Here is a 15,455-nt window from a genome sequence, read left to right on the forward strand (position 1 = left end):
TAAGGTAAATCAAAATTACTTTACTGTCTTTTAAAACAAAAACTGCTTTGTGAGACTAACCTGTCAGATTTCAGCTCTGTTAGAGCTGTGTAAATGATGCGATACTCCGTATAACCAGCAGATGAAGCTGTTACCTTAACTATTGGTTTAAAGTTACACTAAACTCAGGCTTTTAGCGTCTCACGCATTTAATTTGCTTACAACTAAAAACATTTTTTACACATTTATCAGTTTTCCATTTTAGACCTTGTACAAGCACCTTTTTGCTCTGACAATTACAGTGTTATTGCTTTTATGATAGACATGCTATCTTCAGCTGGTTGCAAACAATAGTTTAACTTAAGAAAATCTTTTGAAATATCACCCTTACAAGCAATATTTTAAAGGTTTTGCATTGGGGCCCTGTACATATAAACATTTTACACCAATATTACTAAAGAAGTATAGCCTTGTGCAAAGAACAGGGCACGTTTTGTAAAAGCTTTAACCCACCAAACCCTATGTTTCAAGATGACTACCTAATAATATATTCTCATTATTCAATAACAATAAGTTAGCCATAAAAAGTTAGAAAATCACTTTATATTCTACTTTAATGTTTTTCGAATTTTCTTATAACTCTCCACAGATTTTTTTGTATACACTCAACATTTACTTCATAGCCCACTTTTTCTTTTTTATACTTTGAAATCTAAGCAAAGACGTGCAGTTCATGTATGACTTGCATGCTTTCTGTAAATGAGTTGGCTTTCAGTGTGTAAATATTCTTACAGGAACTGCTCAACTATTGTCATGACAACATCACATAGTTATATATTCCCATCTGCAACCGCAGGAGGTAATAACTGCAGATGAATCTTGGTGGTCCTCTTAAACTGTTCCAGTAATATACCAAACTGACCCATGCATGTTATGCAATACTAGCAAAAGATTTTTCAACATGAGCATTTTCTTTTCTAGTTTGTTTTGACACAGATGTATAGATTTTTTTTTTTAACATGAAGCAAACAAATAAATAAGCATATAAAAATGACACGATAGTTACTGAATTTATTTTTATTTCCAAAATCTTTGCAGCCGAATAAATGGCACAAAGGGTAAGAATGAGTAAAAAAAAAAAAAAAAAAAAAGTGCAACTTGAGAACATACTGAAAATACAGAAACATAAACGATAGGTGCAAATCCAATTCATTTTAGTTAGTTAGACAATTACAAAGACCTTTGTTGTCCTCGCTGAGCAGAAACAACAGGTCCACACCAATTTAGATAAAAGCAAAAAATGATCTCAATAAGAGAAAAACAGGGAGCATTCACCATGCGTGAATCAAAATAATGCATGTTTGATCATAAGAATACAGATAAGGTCTTGCAGGCATCCATATTACATTACAATACTTAGTCAGATCACTATGGAGCCAACATAAAGATTGTTTGCCAAAATAGTTTCATACACCGTGGTGGTGCGCGACCCATTCCGGCCTCACCCACGACCACGTCTCTGGGGGTGCTGGATGTGACGCAACGGTTTAAGTAAACGGTTTAAGTGTTTGTCACAGAACATCGACACGAAACACTGCAGAAGATCAAACGCTGCTCTGGCAGCCGTACAGACATGTTAGGCAACAGTTCCATTGCTTATGCGACCCTAAACCCTTGCCAGCAATTTCCTGAAAACATCACTTCTGTTTCCAAAACATTATTGCCTTATTCTCATAGGATAGGAGGTCATTTCTGCAGTATTTGCAAGGCGGAGGACACATTCACAGATTTCCATTAGCTAAGGATGCCATTAGATTACGACACAAACTGTTCCACCTAACTATATGCAGTTCTGTTTGCCTTATCCGCATGTTCCACCTATAAAACACTTTTTTTTCCCCAGCTAAAGTCAAATCTAGTAAGGAATCTATAAGCACTTTTTGATAATTACATTCTGATTTGACTTATTCCATGTACAAGAAACGTAAAGCTTTGATTTATTGATAGATTAAAAGGTTGGTTTACTCAAAAATGAAAACTCTTGTCATCGTTTACTCATCTGCATGTCGTTCCAGACTCGTATGATTTACTTTCCTCTGAGGAACGCAAAAGGAGAAGTTTAGTAGAATGTTCATGCTGCTCTTTTCCATACAGTAACCGCGAATGGGGACGGAAATTACACCAAAAAAAAAAAAAAGCACAATAAAAGAAGAACATATGACTTGTGCACTATATTGTAAGTCTTTAGCTTGGGGGCTCGAGCACCCACGGGAAAACACAAGATATTCCTCCTCCATCGTAACCAATCACCAAATCGATTGAGATTCGGGAACCTCTCTGATTGGTGGATCTCACATCGGGTCCTGACAGGTCATAATACACACAATTCTACTGTTATGTTTAACATTACAGCATAACAACCTGTCACAAAAGCTTGTGCTTTGTTTTTTTCCATGATAATAAATTGCATTTTAAGTAATCAACTCCAAAATCATCAGGTATATCAGCAAGAGAGCGACCCGTGATAACACTCATGGAAAGAATATGTGGTTTTGTTTGGTTGGTTATATTGATTTTCTCTTCGTGAGACACAAATTACTTTTGTGTAATGAATTCATCAAGTGCACCATCGCACGGAAAAAAAGGCTGCAGGCCTATTCTTGAAAAACTAACACCAAGTATAATTGAGTATTAAGCAACGAGCATGTTAAAATTTTTAAGGGTCATTTGTTGCGTATGTGTGTGTTGCTCATGGAAACAGAGGTGAATAGAGATGTGTTTATATATGGTTGTTAATGTATTTGCACTTGGGGTTTCAGAGCGTGGACACCCACCGGTAGAAACATAAATTGGCGCCATATGATAGTTTTGTGTCAGTAAGGGGTCCATTCACATGGAATGTGTTTTTGTATTCCTCTGTTACTTTTCCATTGTTCTATGTAAACATGTGCTACCTACATTGATGTCTTTGGCCATTGAGCTCACATCTTGTGTCTTTTACACATGACACTGCACTCTAAAAATGCAGAACTGAAGTTAAAATAAGTTCAACAACCTTGTTTTTTGTTTTTTTCCCATTCCATTGCCCACGTATTGCATTTTTGCAATGTGTGAATGGCCCCAAACAGACCAAAAGTTATGGTTGGTGGATGCTGCATTTGACGTAACGAATTGTGACACCGATTTGAATGTGGAGAGATTTGAGAGCTGTGGTGGAGGGAACAATTTCAGTGTATAACCTACATTTTGGTCTTTTCAGAAGACTTGCAATATAGCTGAGCTTTTATGGTGTGTTTTATCATTTTTTTGGGCTCCACAGCTTCTGTTCCCCATTGACGTTTAATGTATGGAAACAAGCACATGGGACATTCTGCTAAACTTCACCTTATATGCTCTGTAGAAGAAAGAAAATCAAAAAGTGAGTAGGCCTAAATGATGACATACTTTTCATTTTTGGGTGAACTATTCCTTTAAAAGACTGACATGGATCCATGCAGCAGAAAATCCTCTTACTATCAAGACAAAGAGTAACCTATAAGTGCTTTTCAGAATGAAACTTGAGCAACCGTGTTTTTTTTTTTTTCTGTTATCCAGCTGTGTTGTTTTTCAGATATTTCTTGGTCTTCATGTCACCCTCTCAGACCTTGTCTTTCATTTTTCAAAGTACAAATTACTTGAAAGCTTCAATAAACCAGACAGCCTACTTTTTATGATTAGTAAATCAATTCCTGTTTGAAACCCAGTAAATATGCAACTATCTAGACCAGTGGTTCTCAGCTGGTTTTGCTTCGGGGGCCCACGTTTTACATCGGACATTAATTGGTGACTCAATACAGTACCATGAAATGTATTATACAAAAGATTTATCATATAAAGATAAACATTCCAATATTAATGAATCTATTAATTGATTTAGAATTGGTTTCCATCTATGATCCATTTTTGGGTTGCAACCAACCAGTTAAGAACCACTGATCAAGGCCAGGTGACCATGCTGTGTTGAACATTTTAAACATAGTAAGCTGCAGTACAAACATAAAACCAAGGTGCTGATTCAGTCAAACTAGATGATTTAGAAAGGGTATGGACCCACTACAATAGTGAGCCTCAGCAGTGAGCTGGAACGGTAGCTCAAGGCATTACTCTGGGTGACCATCTCCAGATCCACAACATGTTCTCTAGGTCCAGTCAACGGTTTGGTCATTACCAACATGGCACTTACATTACTGGAGCGCTGAAAGACAAAGAGAAAGACAATCACTAGAGAGACTACACCACAAGCAAATGTTATTACTCAAAGTGACCCATTTTATTTTGAATATAACTGTTTTATATATATATATATATATATATATATATATATATATAATATATATAAGTAATCTGATGTTGTGGAGTGCTAGATTTTGCACTGATCTTCAACCCTGTAACATTCAACCACACAACATTTTAAATGTAACAGGGTTGCTCCTAAACCTGTTTTGGAGTGTCATGGGTTCAAAGTGAGGTAAGTAATCTCTTACAGTCTCTATAATTTTTTTTATTTTTTATGTAATGTCATCAACCCCAATTATTGTTCAACCCTGTTATGGGAAAATAACAATGATTGTTTTTTACAGGAAAAAAAAACTTGGCAATAAGCACAAGAACACTGACTAAATAATCTGGGCCCGTATTCATAAAGATTCTAAGAATCCTCTCAGAAAACTCTTAATTTAGCTTAAAAACTTTTACGTAGGAGTCTTAGCTTAAGAGCAATTCGGGACCGATCTGAGAGCAACTCTGAGTAAGGAAAAGACAAAAACTTTTATCTTAGTAAGGAGGCGGGGTTGACCCCGTTGCTATGTATGACACAATCTTTTGAAGACTGTGATTGGTTGGTTGTCCAAGAAGGGGAAAAAAAAGTGATTTTAAGTAGAGGGTCTATTCTAAGCCTTCACTTTGAAATTACATGCGTAATTTTTCCTATTTGACCGTTCTCACACACACACACACACACACACACACACACACATTATATATATAAATCCTTTTTTTTATTTACCATGCTGTTAATTTCCTATAAGGTATTTGCTTGGCTTAGAATGATAAAAATTGTTCCACTCTTTCCAATTAGACTGATTACTGGCATGTCTATTTAAGTGGTGGTTTGAATGTTGGTTTTAATGTATCAAACATGGAATTTTCCCAGTTGCCAAATATCGTAATGTAGTGATTACTTTCATTTCTGGCGCTATGGCATTTCTGCGCTGTGTCAGAGATATTAGCGTGTCTCTAAAAAGATCTGTCACAAACATGATCCCTGCACGATCTAATCTATAGCGTCTTATTAACTCACTGTCATCCATTGTCTGCAACACATTTCTTCTCCCTCTTCGTCTTTCTGTCATTTTCTCCTCTGCTAAAGAAACTCTTAAGCCTCTTAAATGTCCTCGTCCGTGCTCCGAACAATTTTGACCTTAAGACCTCTTTTAAGGGTTAAGATGCTTTCTGAATTACTTTTTTCTTTACTAGGATTTTTTCTTTAATTTTAAGAGTAAACGCCCACATTTCTAAGAATTTTCTTAGAATTTTGTCACTAGGAGCTACTCTTTGCATTAAGATTCTTTATGAATACGGGCCCTGAAGTTTTGCAGTGCTAGAATAGGTCCTTATTAGACCTTTTTGCACTGATCTTCAATCCTGTAACATTCAACCCCAAAACATTTTAAATGTAACAGGGTTGGCGCTAAACTGGCTTTGGAAGTGAAATGTCATGAGATCAAAGTGAGGTAAGTATCTCTAACAGTCTTCATCAGTTTTTTTTACATTTTTTATATTGTTTATAGTTATGTTGTCAACCTCAATTGTTCAACTCTGTTATGGAAAAATAACAGTGATCTTTCTTTTTTTTACAGAAACAAATTCTCAGCAAAAAGAGCAAGAATACTGACTGTAAATGTTCTGCATTGTTAGCCATTATTAGACCTTTTTGCACTGATCTTCAACCCTGTAACAATCAACCTGAACGCATTTTCAATGTAGCAGTGTTGGCGCTGAACCTGTTTTGGAAAATTAATGTCATGGGTTCAAACAGAGGGAAGTATCTCTTACAGTCTTTATATGTTTTTGTTTTGTTTACACTAATATTTTCAAGCTCAATTGTTCAACTCTGTTATGTAAAATAATAATGATTAGTCTTTTACAGAAAAAAGGCCATTAATAGACCTTTTTGCACTGATCTTCAACCCTCTAACATTCAAACCAAAAACATTTTTTTACAAGTTTGGTGCTAAACCTGGTTTGGAAAAGGAATGTCATGAGTTCTGGTTCAAACTGGTAAATATCTCTTACAGTCTCTACAAGTTTTTTTTATTATGTTTACAGGTATATTGTCAAGCTCAATTGTTCAACTCTGTTATGAAAAATGATAGTGAGAGTCTTTTACAGAAAAATTTATTAGACATTTTGCACTGATCTTCAACCATGTGTGTTCAACCTCAAAAAAAGTCAAATGTAACAGGGTTGACTTAAGACCTGTTTTGGCAGAGAAATGCCATGAATTTTAATAGGAAACTATCCTTTTTTTATGTATGAAAGGCTGTAATCACTGATTTAGGATGTCACGTCTTACCCTCAGGTAGAATTCTCCTCCCTCATTGCCGGATTTGATCGTGAAAGTGTTTACCATATTGGGGTAGACACTGGTAGCTTGAATCTGGAAGATATCCGCAGGCACTGAGCGATCGGAAAAGATGCTCATGTACTTGTAGACAATGACAGGCGGCAGTCCCCGGCAAACATTTGGCGACTGGCACCGACAGCGACTGTTGGTGGAGAGTTAAAAGGTTAAAAAAACATTTTTTATTGCAACACAGCATGGTTTTATTAGGACTTTTGACACACCCTTCTCCTGTTTTCACGTATGGCTCACGGCAGGGGTTTCTGGGATAGCAACGGAATCCTCCGTAGTAATTCCAACACATTTCATCTTCTCTGCAGTTGTGTGCTGCTTCACACTCATTTACATCTATTAACAGGGTGGAAAAGGTCAATGAGCAACTTCAGAAGCCACTTCAGGAGCCCTGAACTAAACAAACGGGAATATACCATGGCACATCCGTGTCCCTTGGAGCTGGTATCCCTCAGGACACACACAACTGTATCCTCCGGGTTGATTCACACATTGGAACTGGCACATGTAGTTTGAGAAATCACATTCATCGATGTCTGGAAAACACAAGTATATTGCTAATTACAGCGTAACATTCCAGGATGTTTTCAATTGAATGTCTCTGGACCACATCTCGAATTATTTTTTATTTTTTTTTAATTACTACACTAACATATGACAACCAGAAAGTGTCCACATACTTTTTGTCTTGATTTGAAATAATATATGGATAGTTTTATAATTTTAACTTTAAGTCCCATTCTCACCAGGGATGATAATGAGAATGAAATCACTTTAAGAAGGATTTTTTAATTTTTTTCAGCTGATGAGGAATAAAATCATTGACAGCCAATCAGAATCCACACACAACTTTAAGGAGCTTAAGCATTTAAGGCAGCAGATGACAAAAACTGCAGTTCACATGGTTTAATTGTTTCCATCAATGTATTTATATATAATATTTCAGTGCCAAGTAGGTTGTTATATGATATATATATGATATATATACATTGTGCAATGTTATTGGCATTGAAATACTGTTTGTGAATGTGTTGATCTGATTGGCTACAACAGGATAGTGTCGATGTTAGCAACTCCCTCATGCTAAGAAACTGAGAGATTCACCTCAACTAAATGAATCGAATGTCAGTCGGACGTTTGTAAGCATATTACTGTGAATGCTTCACTTGTTTACATACGCAATTGTTGTCTTTGTTACTAGGTTAAAAAATATCCTGGAATATTCGAACAAACTAGCATGCAATTAAAACGAAAATTAAAAGGCTATACTTTCTTTCATAGGTTTATAAAGTGTAAAAAATACTTTAAAAAATAACCTTGGCAGGAGACGGAGTCTGAAGCCAGTTCGTATCCGACTTCACATTGGCAGAGGTAAGAGCCAATCAGATTGTAGCACTGATGTTGGCAGGGGTTTGAAGTGAGACATTCATTCACATCTGTAAAAAGAAAAAAAAAGTGGAAAGCAATTGAACATTAATGACAAATGATAAAAATCAAAAATGCAAGTGTGTGAGTAATAAACAAAATAACTGCTGGCCTGTTAATGCAATTCACTGCCCATTTAATTCAGTTCCTCAAATATAACACTAATAACACCACTTATTTAAAACAACAGGTAGCATAATCCAAAACACACATCTTTTCTGCACTCCTAATCATTCTTTGGTATGTCTGGCGAGATTTCCAGCTTAGTTCTGGAGCGCAGAGAGTGTCCTTTCACAGTGTGGGGGCCATCATGGGTGGTCTGCGCTTATCTGCCAGGTTTGGTCAAGTAACTATATACAAAGGCCCAAGAATAGCCCAGTTTTCTGTGATTCATATACAGGCTATTGGATGTGCAACACATGTGAGTGCATAACCTCCTTTTTCAAACGAAAGGACATTCAGGCAGATTCCTCCTAGTGATCTATTTGAAGCATTAATGTGAGAATAATGTCAACGCACAGATCCGAAGCCTCCCGGGGGGCCTCTCGTCGACTGTTTCCAAAGCTTTTACTGACCAGCGTTTGGGCCCTTTCAGGGGGTTCAGCACTGCTGATAGCCAAACTGGCCGATGCACACTGGAAAGAATGAGGTGCAAGACCTCGCAGGCGAGAGTTCAGACAAAAAGCTTGCAGTTTTCTCGCCCACCTTTCTGAGAGAGGCACACCTGGAGTCTGTGATCACCCACATGATGTGATTTAATTCCAACAAACTGGTGTCAGATTCCAAAGGAATCACTGCCAAGGCACTTCTGAAAGAGACTGGCCGAAAATATGTAAACATCGAAGGAAGGCCGACTCTCTTTGCGGGAAGAGGCCCAAGCTAATTGTTGACTCATTTTAATGGGCTGAGAGATGCATGTCCTGACCTATACTTCCTCAAACAACTCCACATAACCTGTTAGCTGTTTGATTACAGAAAGAACCAGATATAATGCAATGGTTGGTGCACTAGTCTTGGAGACTAAGTCGTGTTTAAAGGTACCAGATTGATGCAGTGATCACTTCTGATAAAAAACTTCTCACTGGATTAGTTTGTAAGGTTAGTGTCATTATATATATGTATATATATATATATAGTTTTTTCACATAATTCAGGTTGTAAAATGTCATGTGGTTTTGGTCCCCAAAAATATAATTAAAATGTACTAATTAATCAAATAAAAATACTTTTTTTTTTTTTACTTTAAAAATGTATTTAAAAAAAATCTTGTGTGAAAATAATGATTAGGATGTGTATGCTCAAATTAATTCAAAGTATAAGGAAAATATATTATTACTTTTTGATGTCACCACAAGACATTTAAATAGAAACTTTTCTTGAAACTTGTATAAAAGCTGCACCAGCTGTGTTTTGCTCTTAAACAGTATGATCCACCAGCAAGCAAGACCAATAACCAAACCAATGCTAACCAGTATAAACCAACTCTGACCAGATGCTGATTTCTCCTGAACTCTTCAGCAGGAGTGGGATTAGCTATCAAAAAATACAGCAAATGGAATCCGTGCAAATGACTGCTCATACTATCTAATAAAATGATTTAAGATTGGGAAACAAATGTATTACTCTTTTGGGATGAAATGTTAGTTGGCATGTCTTTGCAATTCATGTCTTTCAGTCTCATCTTGAATGGTTTATGCAACCTAAATTGTTTGCTTCTAGCACAGGGATTCTGCATGCTGTAACACGACTGAGCCATCTATCAAGTTGGGAAAGAAAAACATCATTAGCACACACACAAAAATTGTTTTATCCACCAGATAGAAGAAGACAGACCCAGAGGAAGCAGATTTCTGGCACTGCATCCTCTGAACAGATACAACAACATCCCAAAGAGTGACACAATGACTTCCCAAGGGGTCAGTGTTTGGCTTGTTAGCATGGTCTGGTTAGATTTCAAGTGCTGCAAACTTATTAGTTATAGGCTAATAAGCTACTTTACATTTCGCTAATAACTTTGGAGCTGTGTGGTACAGAATACATTTTCTCTTCATTTTAAAAACTTTTTCAAACACATCCTATGCCACAAAATTTGGAGTGTATCATCTAATAGACAAAAATATTTTTTGCATGAGTAAAACGCAAAGTATATCTCATTTATACACTTTCAACTCCTTTTTGCGGACATTGTGTGATGCAATTTTCATAACCAGCCATTGTGTTTTCCAATACAGTGTTTTCACTGTATTCCAATGAAATTCCAATGTAATTTTCCATTGTATCAGCCAATTTTCTGTACCATAGACTGTAAAAAAAGATGGACTGCACATTCGCTCTCTTCCACTGGTGAGAAGTGAAGTCACCAGTGTCCCGATATGGCGCTGACATCTCGGGACCTGGGAGTCTGCGCAGTAGCGATCTAATTTAGATTTTTTTAATTAATTATAGAAATTTAGATATTAAATATTTAGCTCCAATCTCCTCAGTCCTCCGAAGATCCCGAAAAAAAGTCTGTTGGTGCTTAAGTGACTACTTCGCTCAGAGAACCTCCCAATCACAGCTGTCAATCATGGGAGGCGGGGTTTATGACCCAGGACCAGTCACCGGGGGGCGATCGAGACGCTTTGGCTTCACTTTTCAGGGCTTGTGCGGCACGCATCTGCAACATGTTGCCACCTTCATGTGACGTATGCTGCCATCTGTGTCACTTCCCTGCCATTCACAACTCCTCTCCCATTCTATATAGTATTGGAAGTACATGGTTTCAAACAAATCAACAGGAATAAACAGCAGCCAATCAAATTTAAGCAGCCATTTGAAATTAACTTTTAATTGAAAGTGAAATTTTAATCCGTTCATTGTGAAATTTGGTATACATGTGCAGGGTGTCCACAAGAAGCTATGTACCAAATTTTGTGAGAATTGGACACAGGGTGCCACTGTAATACATTTTTGCTCATTTTTGCCCAAAATGCGTAGACAGTAGACACTTAAAAATAAAGGTTCCAAAAGAGGTTTTCACAGCAATGCCATAGAAGAACCATTTTTGTCTTGGCATGGAGAACATTCTAACTATCAAAAGAACCTTTTTCCACATAAAGAACCTTTTGTGGAATGGGATGGTTCCATGGAAGTTAAATGTTCTTGATTAAACCATTGATGCCAATGAAAAGCATTTGTATATGCGTTTCGCCCGATATAGTGCAATGTCCAGACCAAAAAAAATTGGATGCACGAACACCAGGACAACATTTTGAAATTTAACACCAAACTATTTTACACACACCATTCACAGAGATCTTTAAACTCCATAATCACAACAAATACTGCAAATAACCAAGTAGACACAGCTATTGCTCACCTCTGCAGTAGTTCTGAGAGTCTGGCATGAAACCGACACCACACTGGATTGTATGTGTTGCGCTTTGAATGACTCTGGAGTATTCGCCCCTGTAATTGGGGGCTATCCCGTGCTGAACATCTCCTCTTTCCACTGGTGGGGCAGTAGTGGGCTCATCCTCGCCATTACTGACGATTATCTGAGCGTTGTGGGGTAAGCAGAGGTATCCACCAAAATGGTTGACGCATTTCATGCCCCCTTTGCAGGCGTCCTGCACTGTCTTGCATTCATCTATATCTATGTGTAGAAAGACACGATTAACATGATTAGATATCATGGTTTAACATTAATGCTTGTACTATTAAGACAACCGACTGAGGGGAAAAGAGTTGTGTTACCTTTACAGATTTGTTTATCAAAGTCAAATTCATAACCTTCAGTGCACTGCAAAAGAAAAGAAAATGTGTAAGAGGCAAGAGATCATATGGGTTCATCATCCATCTATCCATCCATCCATCCATCCATACATCCATCCATAAACCAAACACAAAACAACATCTACATATACATATACAGATTACTGATGTGAAATTTATGTTTATGTCTATCTATCTCTCTTGCTCCCTTTTTTGTCAGCGGAATAATCCGCACAGCTGATTTGGCACGTTTTATGCCAGATGCTCTTCCTGCCAGATGCTCTTCCTGCCACAACCCAGCACTGATCTACATTTTTGAAAATAAATAAATACATATAAAACACAAAACAGAACAAAAATATAGCTGGAAGCAGCAATTAAGTGGCCCAGCACGAAAAAAGTCATGATGAATTATCCACGCATGGCTGGGAGCATCAGATCAACTGCAACAATGAGTAATTAAAGACATTTTTAGATTATTTGTAAAATGCAATCATTTGATTTAATTGCTTATCGCTTTTGACCAGTAGGTGGCGCTGAGGTGACAATAGCTACGTTTAAATGGACGATTTTTGTTTCAATTGAAACGAAATCACTCCAGTTGATGAATCCGAACATAGTGTATACATAAACACTAAATAAACTGATCGGGTTGATGTGCGCATTTAGTGTTTACATGTACTATCGAATGGACTAGAAAAGTTTTAAACCACCCCTTACAGTCCGAATGAAATTTTGATTTGGCCATTTTCGGATTTGGCCACTTCATTCCACCTGACGGGGTTACATGTGACTTTTGTATACCAACTGTGCTACTAGTCCGATTACAAACGGGTTATTAGGGCCCATGTAAATGCAGCTAATGGTCTGAAGATGCTCTGAGCCTATTCAAAATGGCGGACAACAAGTTCGACCGAACATGGCATAATTGTTATCATTGTTCTTGGTATGACTCAAAGAATCTATCAAGTCCAGTTTCATTAAAATATGGTCAACTTCTGTTGTTTTAAATGTGCTCTAGAAATAAACTTGACTTTGACTTTGATTAAAATAAGCTAAAATTATTCAAAAGCTATAAAAAATGTTTTAAATTTCATTATAAATTTTGACCAGAAGGTGGCGATGTTCCAAAATGTACCTTCGGGGCATGGTGCCGACGACCCACACTGAGTTTGTAATGATACGCTAATGTGTTCATAAAATACAGCATTTTGCAATACAATTAAAAATGGCCACCACCCAAAATGATCAATATTGGAACAATTGGGTATCATTCGACTCGGTATGCTGCACTGAACCCAAAGAGATACGTTTTTGAGCAAACCGTTCAGAAGTTATAAACACAAATAGGCATTTTTCATATCTCCTGACCCAGTGCTGTGCCAGAACGCTGCATGTAGCCTCTGGTCATGCTTGTGAATACATGTACCCAGACTCATCTCGATTAAGTGTTACAGAGATATGGCCTCACATTCATTTTGACGTGCTTTTTGACGAATTTGAAATACTAAACACCATCATGGTGACACACATGACACTCGAGTAATGCAATAAACAGTCCTTTGACAACATTAGATGTAACAAAACCCTAATGTACATAACTGATACAAAAAATACTATTAGCCTATTTCAACGAGTCATGCAGGGAATTATGGGAATGCCATTTTATGGTTCAGTGGTACAATGACTTGTTCTTTTTCACTTCCAAAAACTGTTAATTGAACAGTATTTACTTTTCTGTAAAATTACATTAAATGTAAGGTTAGATCTATTACATTTATTCACTGTATAACTGTTAACCAATTAACAGGTTTTTACAGTCGTATTTATACAGTCATTTACCGTTAAAATCACGATAATTTTTTTATAGTGTAGGACGAGTTCGAAAAAGTAGGTTTTTCCGTAAAATTCAAAATGGAAATATTTTCATGCCGGAAAACCAAATCATTTTGTGCCAATAAATCAGAGTTTTTGTCTCTTGCCCGTGTGGTTCAAAAGTTATAAGCATAAACATATTTGGACAGTTGGTGGCGCTAGAGGGATTGAGTTAGAGACTCCAAATTTGCTATGAAGACAGTTCAGACTGTCCTCTATCTGTGTGCCAAATTTCATAACTTTACCGCAAGCGTTTCTATGGGATACCAATGGGAAGAAGAAGGAAGAATAATGATAAGAACACTAACGGAAACAATAGCATACACACCTTGACACATAAAAACAAAGCAAAACACAAAATATAAGCTATACCCATAAGCAGCTGTTATGTGTTTTGGACTACTTGCCATGTATGTGACAGGCTCCTGGGCTTCGGCTTCCTGAGACACCGCAAAGCGGACGGCAACACTCAAACACAAGCAGATCCCGAGCATTGTGACCTGCAACACAGGGGGAAAAAACATGATCACATTTTCATAAATCACCGTCATGCGCCTTCAAAGCATCTGCACCGTTTCCACCGAAACCCCAATTACATTTCATCCGTGCTGCAAAGGTCACATTGTTTCGTTTGAATACAACTGCTGTTGACGCTGGCTCAGTCCTGCAGAAACTTGGCAGAGTCCTCCACAAAACAACAGTGTGCCCGTTCACCCACTTCATAAAAGTAATTATGCCATGGCACATTTTTAAAAGTAACGCATTGTCCTTGTGCAAACGACCATATCCGGCATATCTGAGGCATCAGATCTCATTTCAACACTGTGGGAAATGTTCTTGACAAATTCACTCTTGTAATATTGAATTTAATGGGTTTCCCCGAGGATGCGAATCTCCGAAGCTCGTTCTGAACCTCCCAGACTGTGTCAGAAAGAAACAGTTCAAATAAAACACAAGTAACAGTAAATCTACAGTACAAGGCTATTACAGCGATTTCAAAAGTAGTGCAACTGAAGGCATGTACCAACTAGTACTTAGACACCATATTTATCTGACAAAGCCCTCAAGCAACCTCCAGTTGAAATTGTTGTTTTCTGTTCAAGAAAACCTCCTATTCGTGTAATCACGCTTTCTTTTGTTTCCGTGAAGACCTGCGGAAGTTCATTCCCATTCAAAAGTACTAAGTATTTGTGTAATATAACAAGATACTTTGTTATAGCGCAGTTGTTCAATGTGAAACACTAAAACTCCGTTACTATAGTTATCAATCAAAATGATGTAAAAGTCAAGTCATAGAGTTTATAATGCAATGCAAAAACAATATACCTTAGACAATAGGATTGTCCCCATCTTCCCAGCAGTCCTAAGTGTGTGTGTGTGGAGTGAGAAGAGATGCTTACCGTGTGTGTGATTTATCCCACTGTGAGTTGAGGAGCGCTGGAGTCTCTCACACACGAGGTGCCTGCGATCATGTTCTTATAAGAGGCAGGTTTTTCTCACAAGCCTTTTCAAATTATGTTTTTTCTCACTGCTACATTCTTGTTGGGATATAATGGTAGTGGATGTGGCTCCACCTACTGCTAAACGCTCAGACCTACAGTAATACATTTACAGATGCAGATACAGCAGCTCAGAGAAGGGAGAGGAACGTCTTGCTGACGAAGAATTATGATGTGATCTTAAATGCTATGATCATTTATCTGGATCATAAACGTGAACGAAATATATCAATTGATAATCAACTTTTGAT

General features: G+C 37.3%; 1 protein-coding gene and 1 long non-coding RNA gene across 3 annotated transcripts; one reads left to right on the forward strand and one right to left on the reverse strand.

The window, feature by feature from the left end:
• Positions 1-1,040: 1,040 nt before the first annotated feature.
• LOC311085459 (EGF-containing fibulin-like extracellular matrix protein 1) lies at positions 1,041-15,301 on the reverse strand. 2 transcript variants are annotated; one of them, XM_084117963.1, is made up of 9 exons: positions 15,106-15,301; positions 14,113-14,205; positions 11,813-11,858; positions 11,436-11,711; positions 7,969-8,088; positions 7,069-7,188; positions 6,865-6,988; positions 6,593-6,785; positions 1,041-4,213 (listed from the first exon to the last, which is right to left on the reverse strand). In XM_084117963.1, exons 2-9 carry the CDS (start codon positions 14,197-14,199, stop codon positions 4,052-4,054), a joined length of 1,128 nt encoding a protein of 375 aa, XP_083974089.1. In that variant the 5' UTR covers positions 14,200-14,205; positions 15,106-15,301; the 3' UTR covers positions 1,041-4,051. The 2 variants fall into 2 exon arrangements, with proteins under 2 accessions (XP_083974089.1, XP_083974088.1); XM_084117962.1 differs by having other exon boundaries at positions 15,032-15,109.
• LOC311085460 lies at positions 6,133-7,131 on the forward strand. The gene is made up of 3 exons (XR_014606831.1): positions 6,133-6,297; positions 6,599-6,806; positions 6,999-7,131. It is a non-coding gene; the product is annotated as an uncharacterized lncRNA (long non-coding RNA).
• Positions 15,302-15,455: the final 154 nt, after the last annotated feature.

Source organism: Abramis brama (assembly GCF_963993115.1).
Source record: "Abramis brama genome assembly, chromosome: 6".
Lineage (NCBI taxonomy): Eukaryota > Metazoa > Chordata > Actinopteri > Cypriniformes > Leuciscidae > Abramis > Abramis brama.

Bases quoted from the DNA above. Each gene is read 5' to 3' on its own strand.
- LOC311085459 (XM_084117962.1), bottom strand. From the start codon at position 15,055: ATGGGGACAATCCTATTGTCTAAG. The intron at 7,189-7,968 runs GTTATTTTTTAA...TGTGTTTTCCAG, and splicing joins AGACTCCGTCTCCTGCCAAG to ACATCGATGAATGTGATTTC. The intron at 6,786-6,864 runs GTGTGTCAAAAG...CTCCACCAACAG, and splicing joins TACGTGAAAACAGGAGAAGG to TCGCTGTCGGTGCCAGTCGC.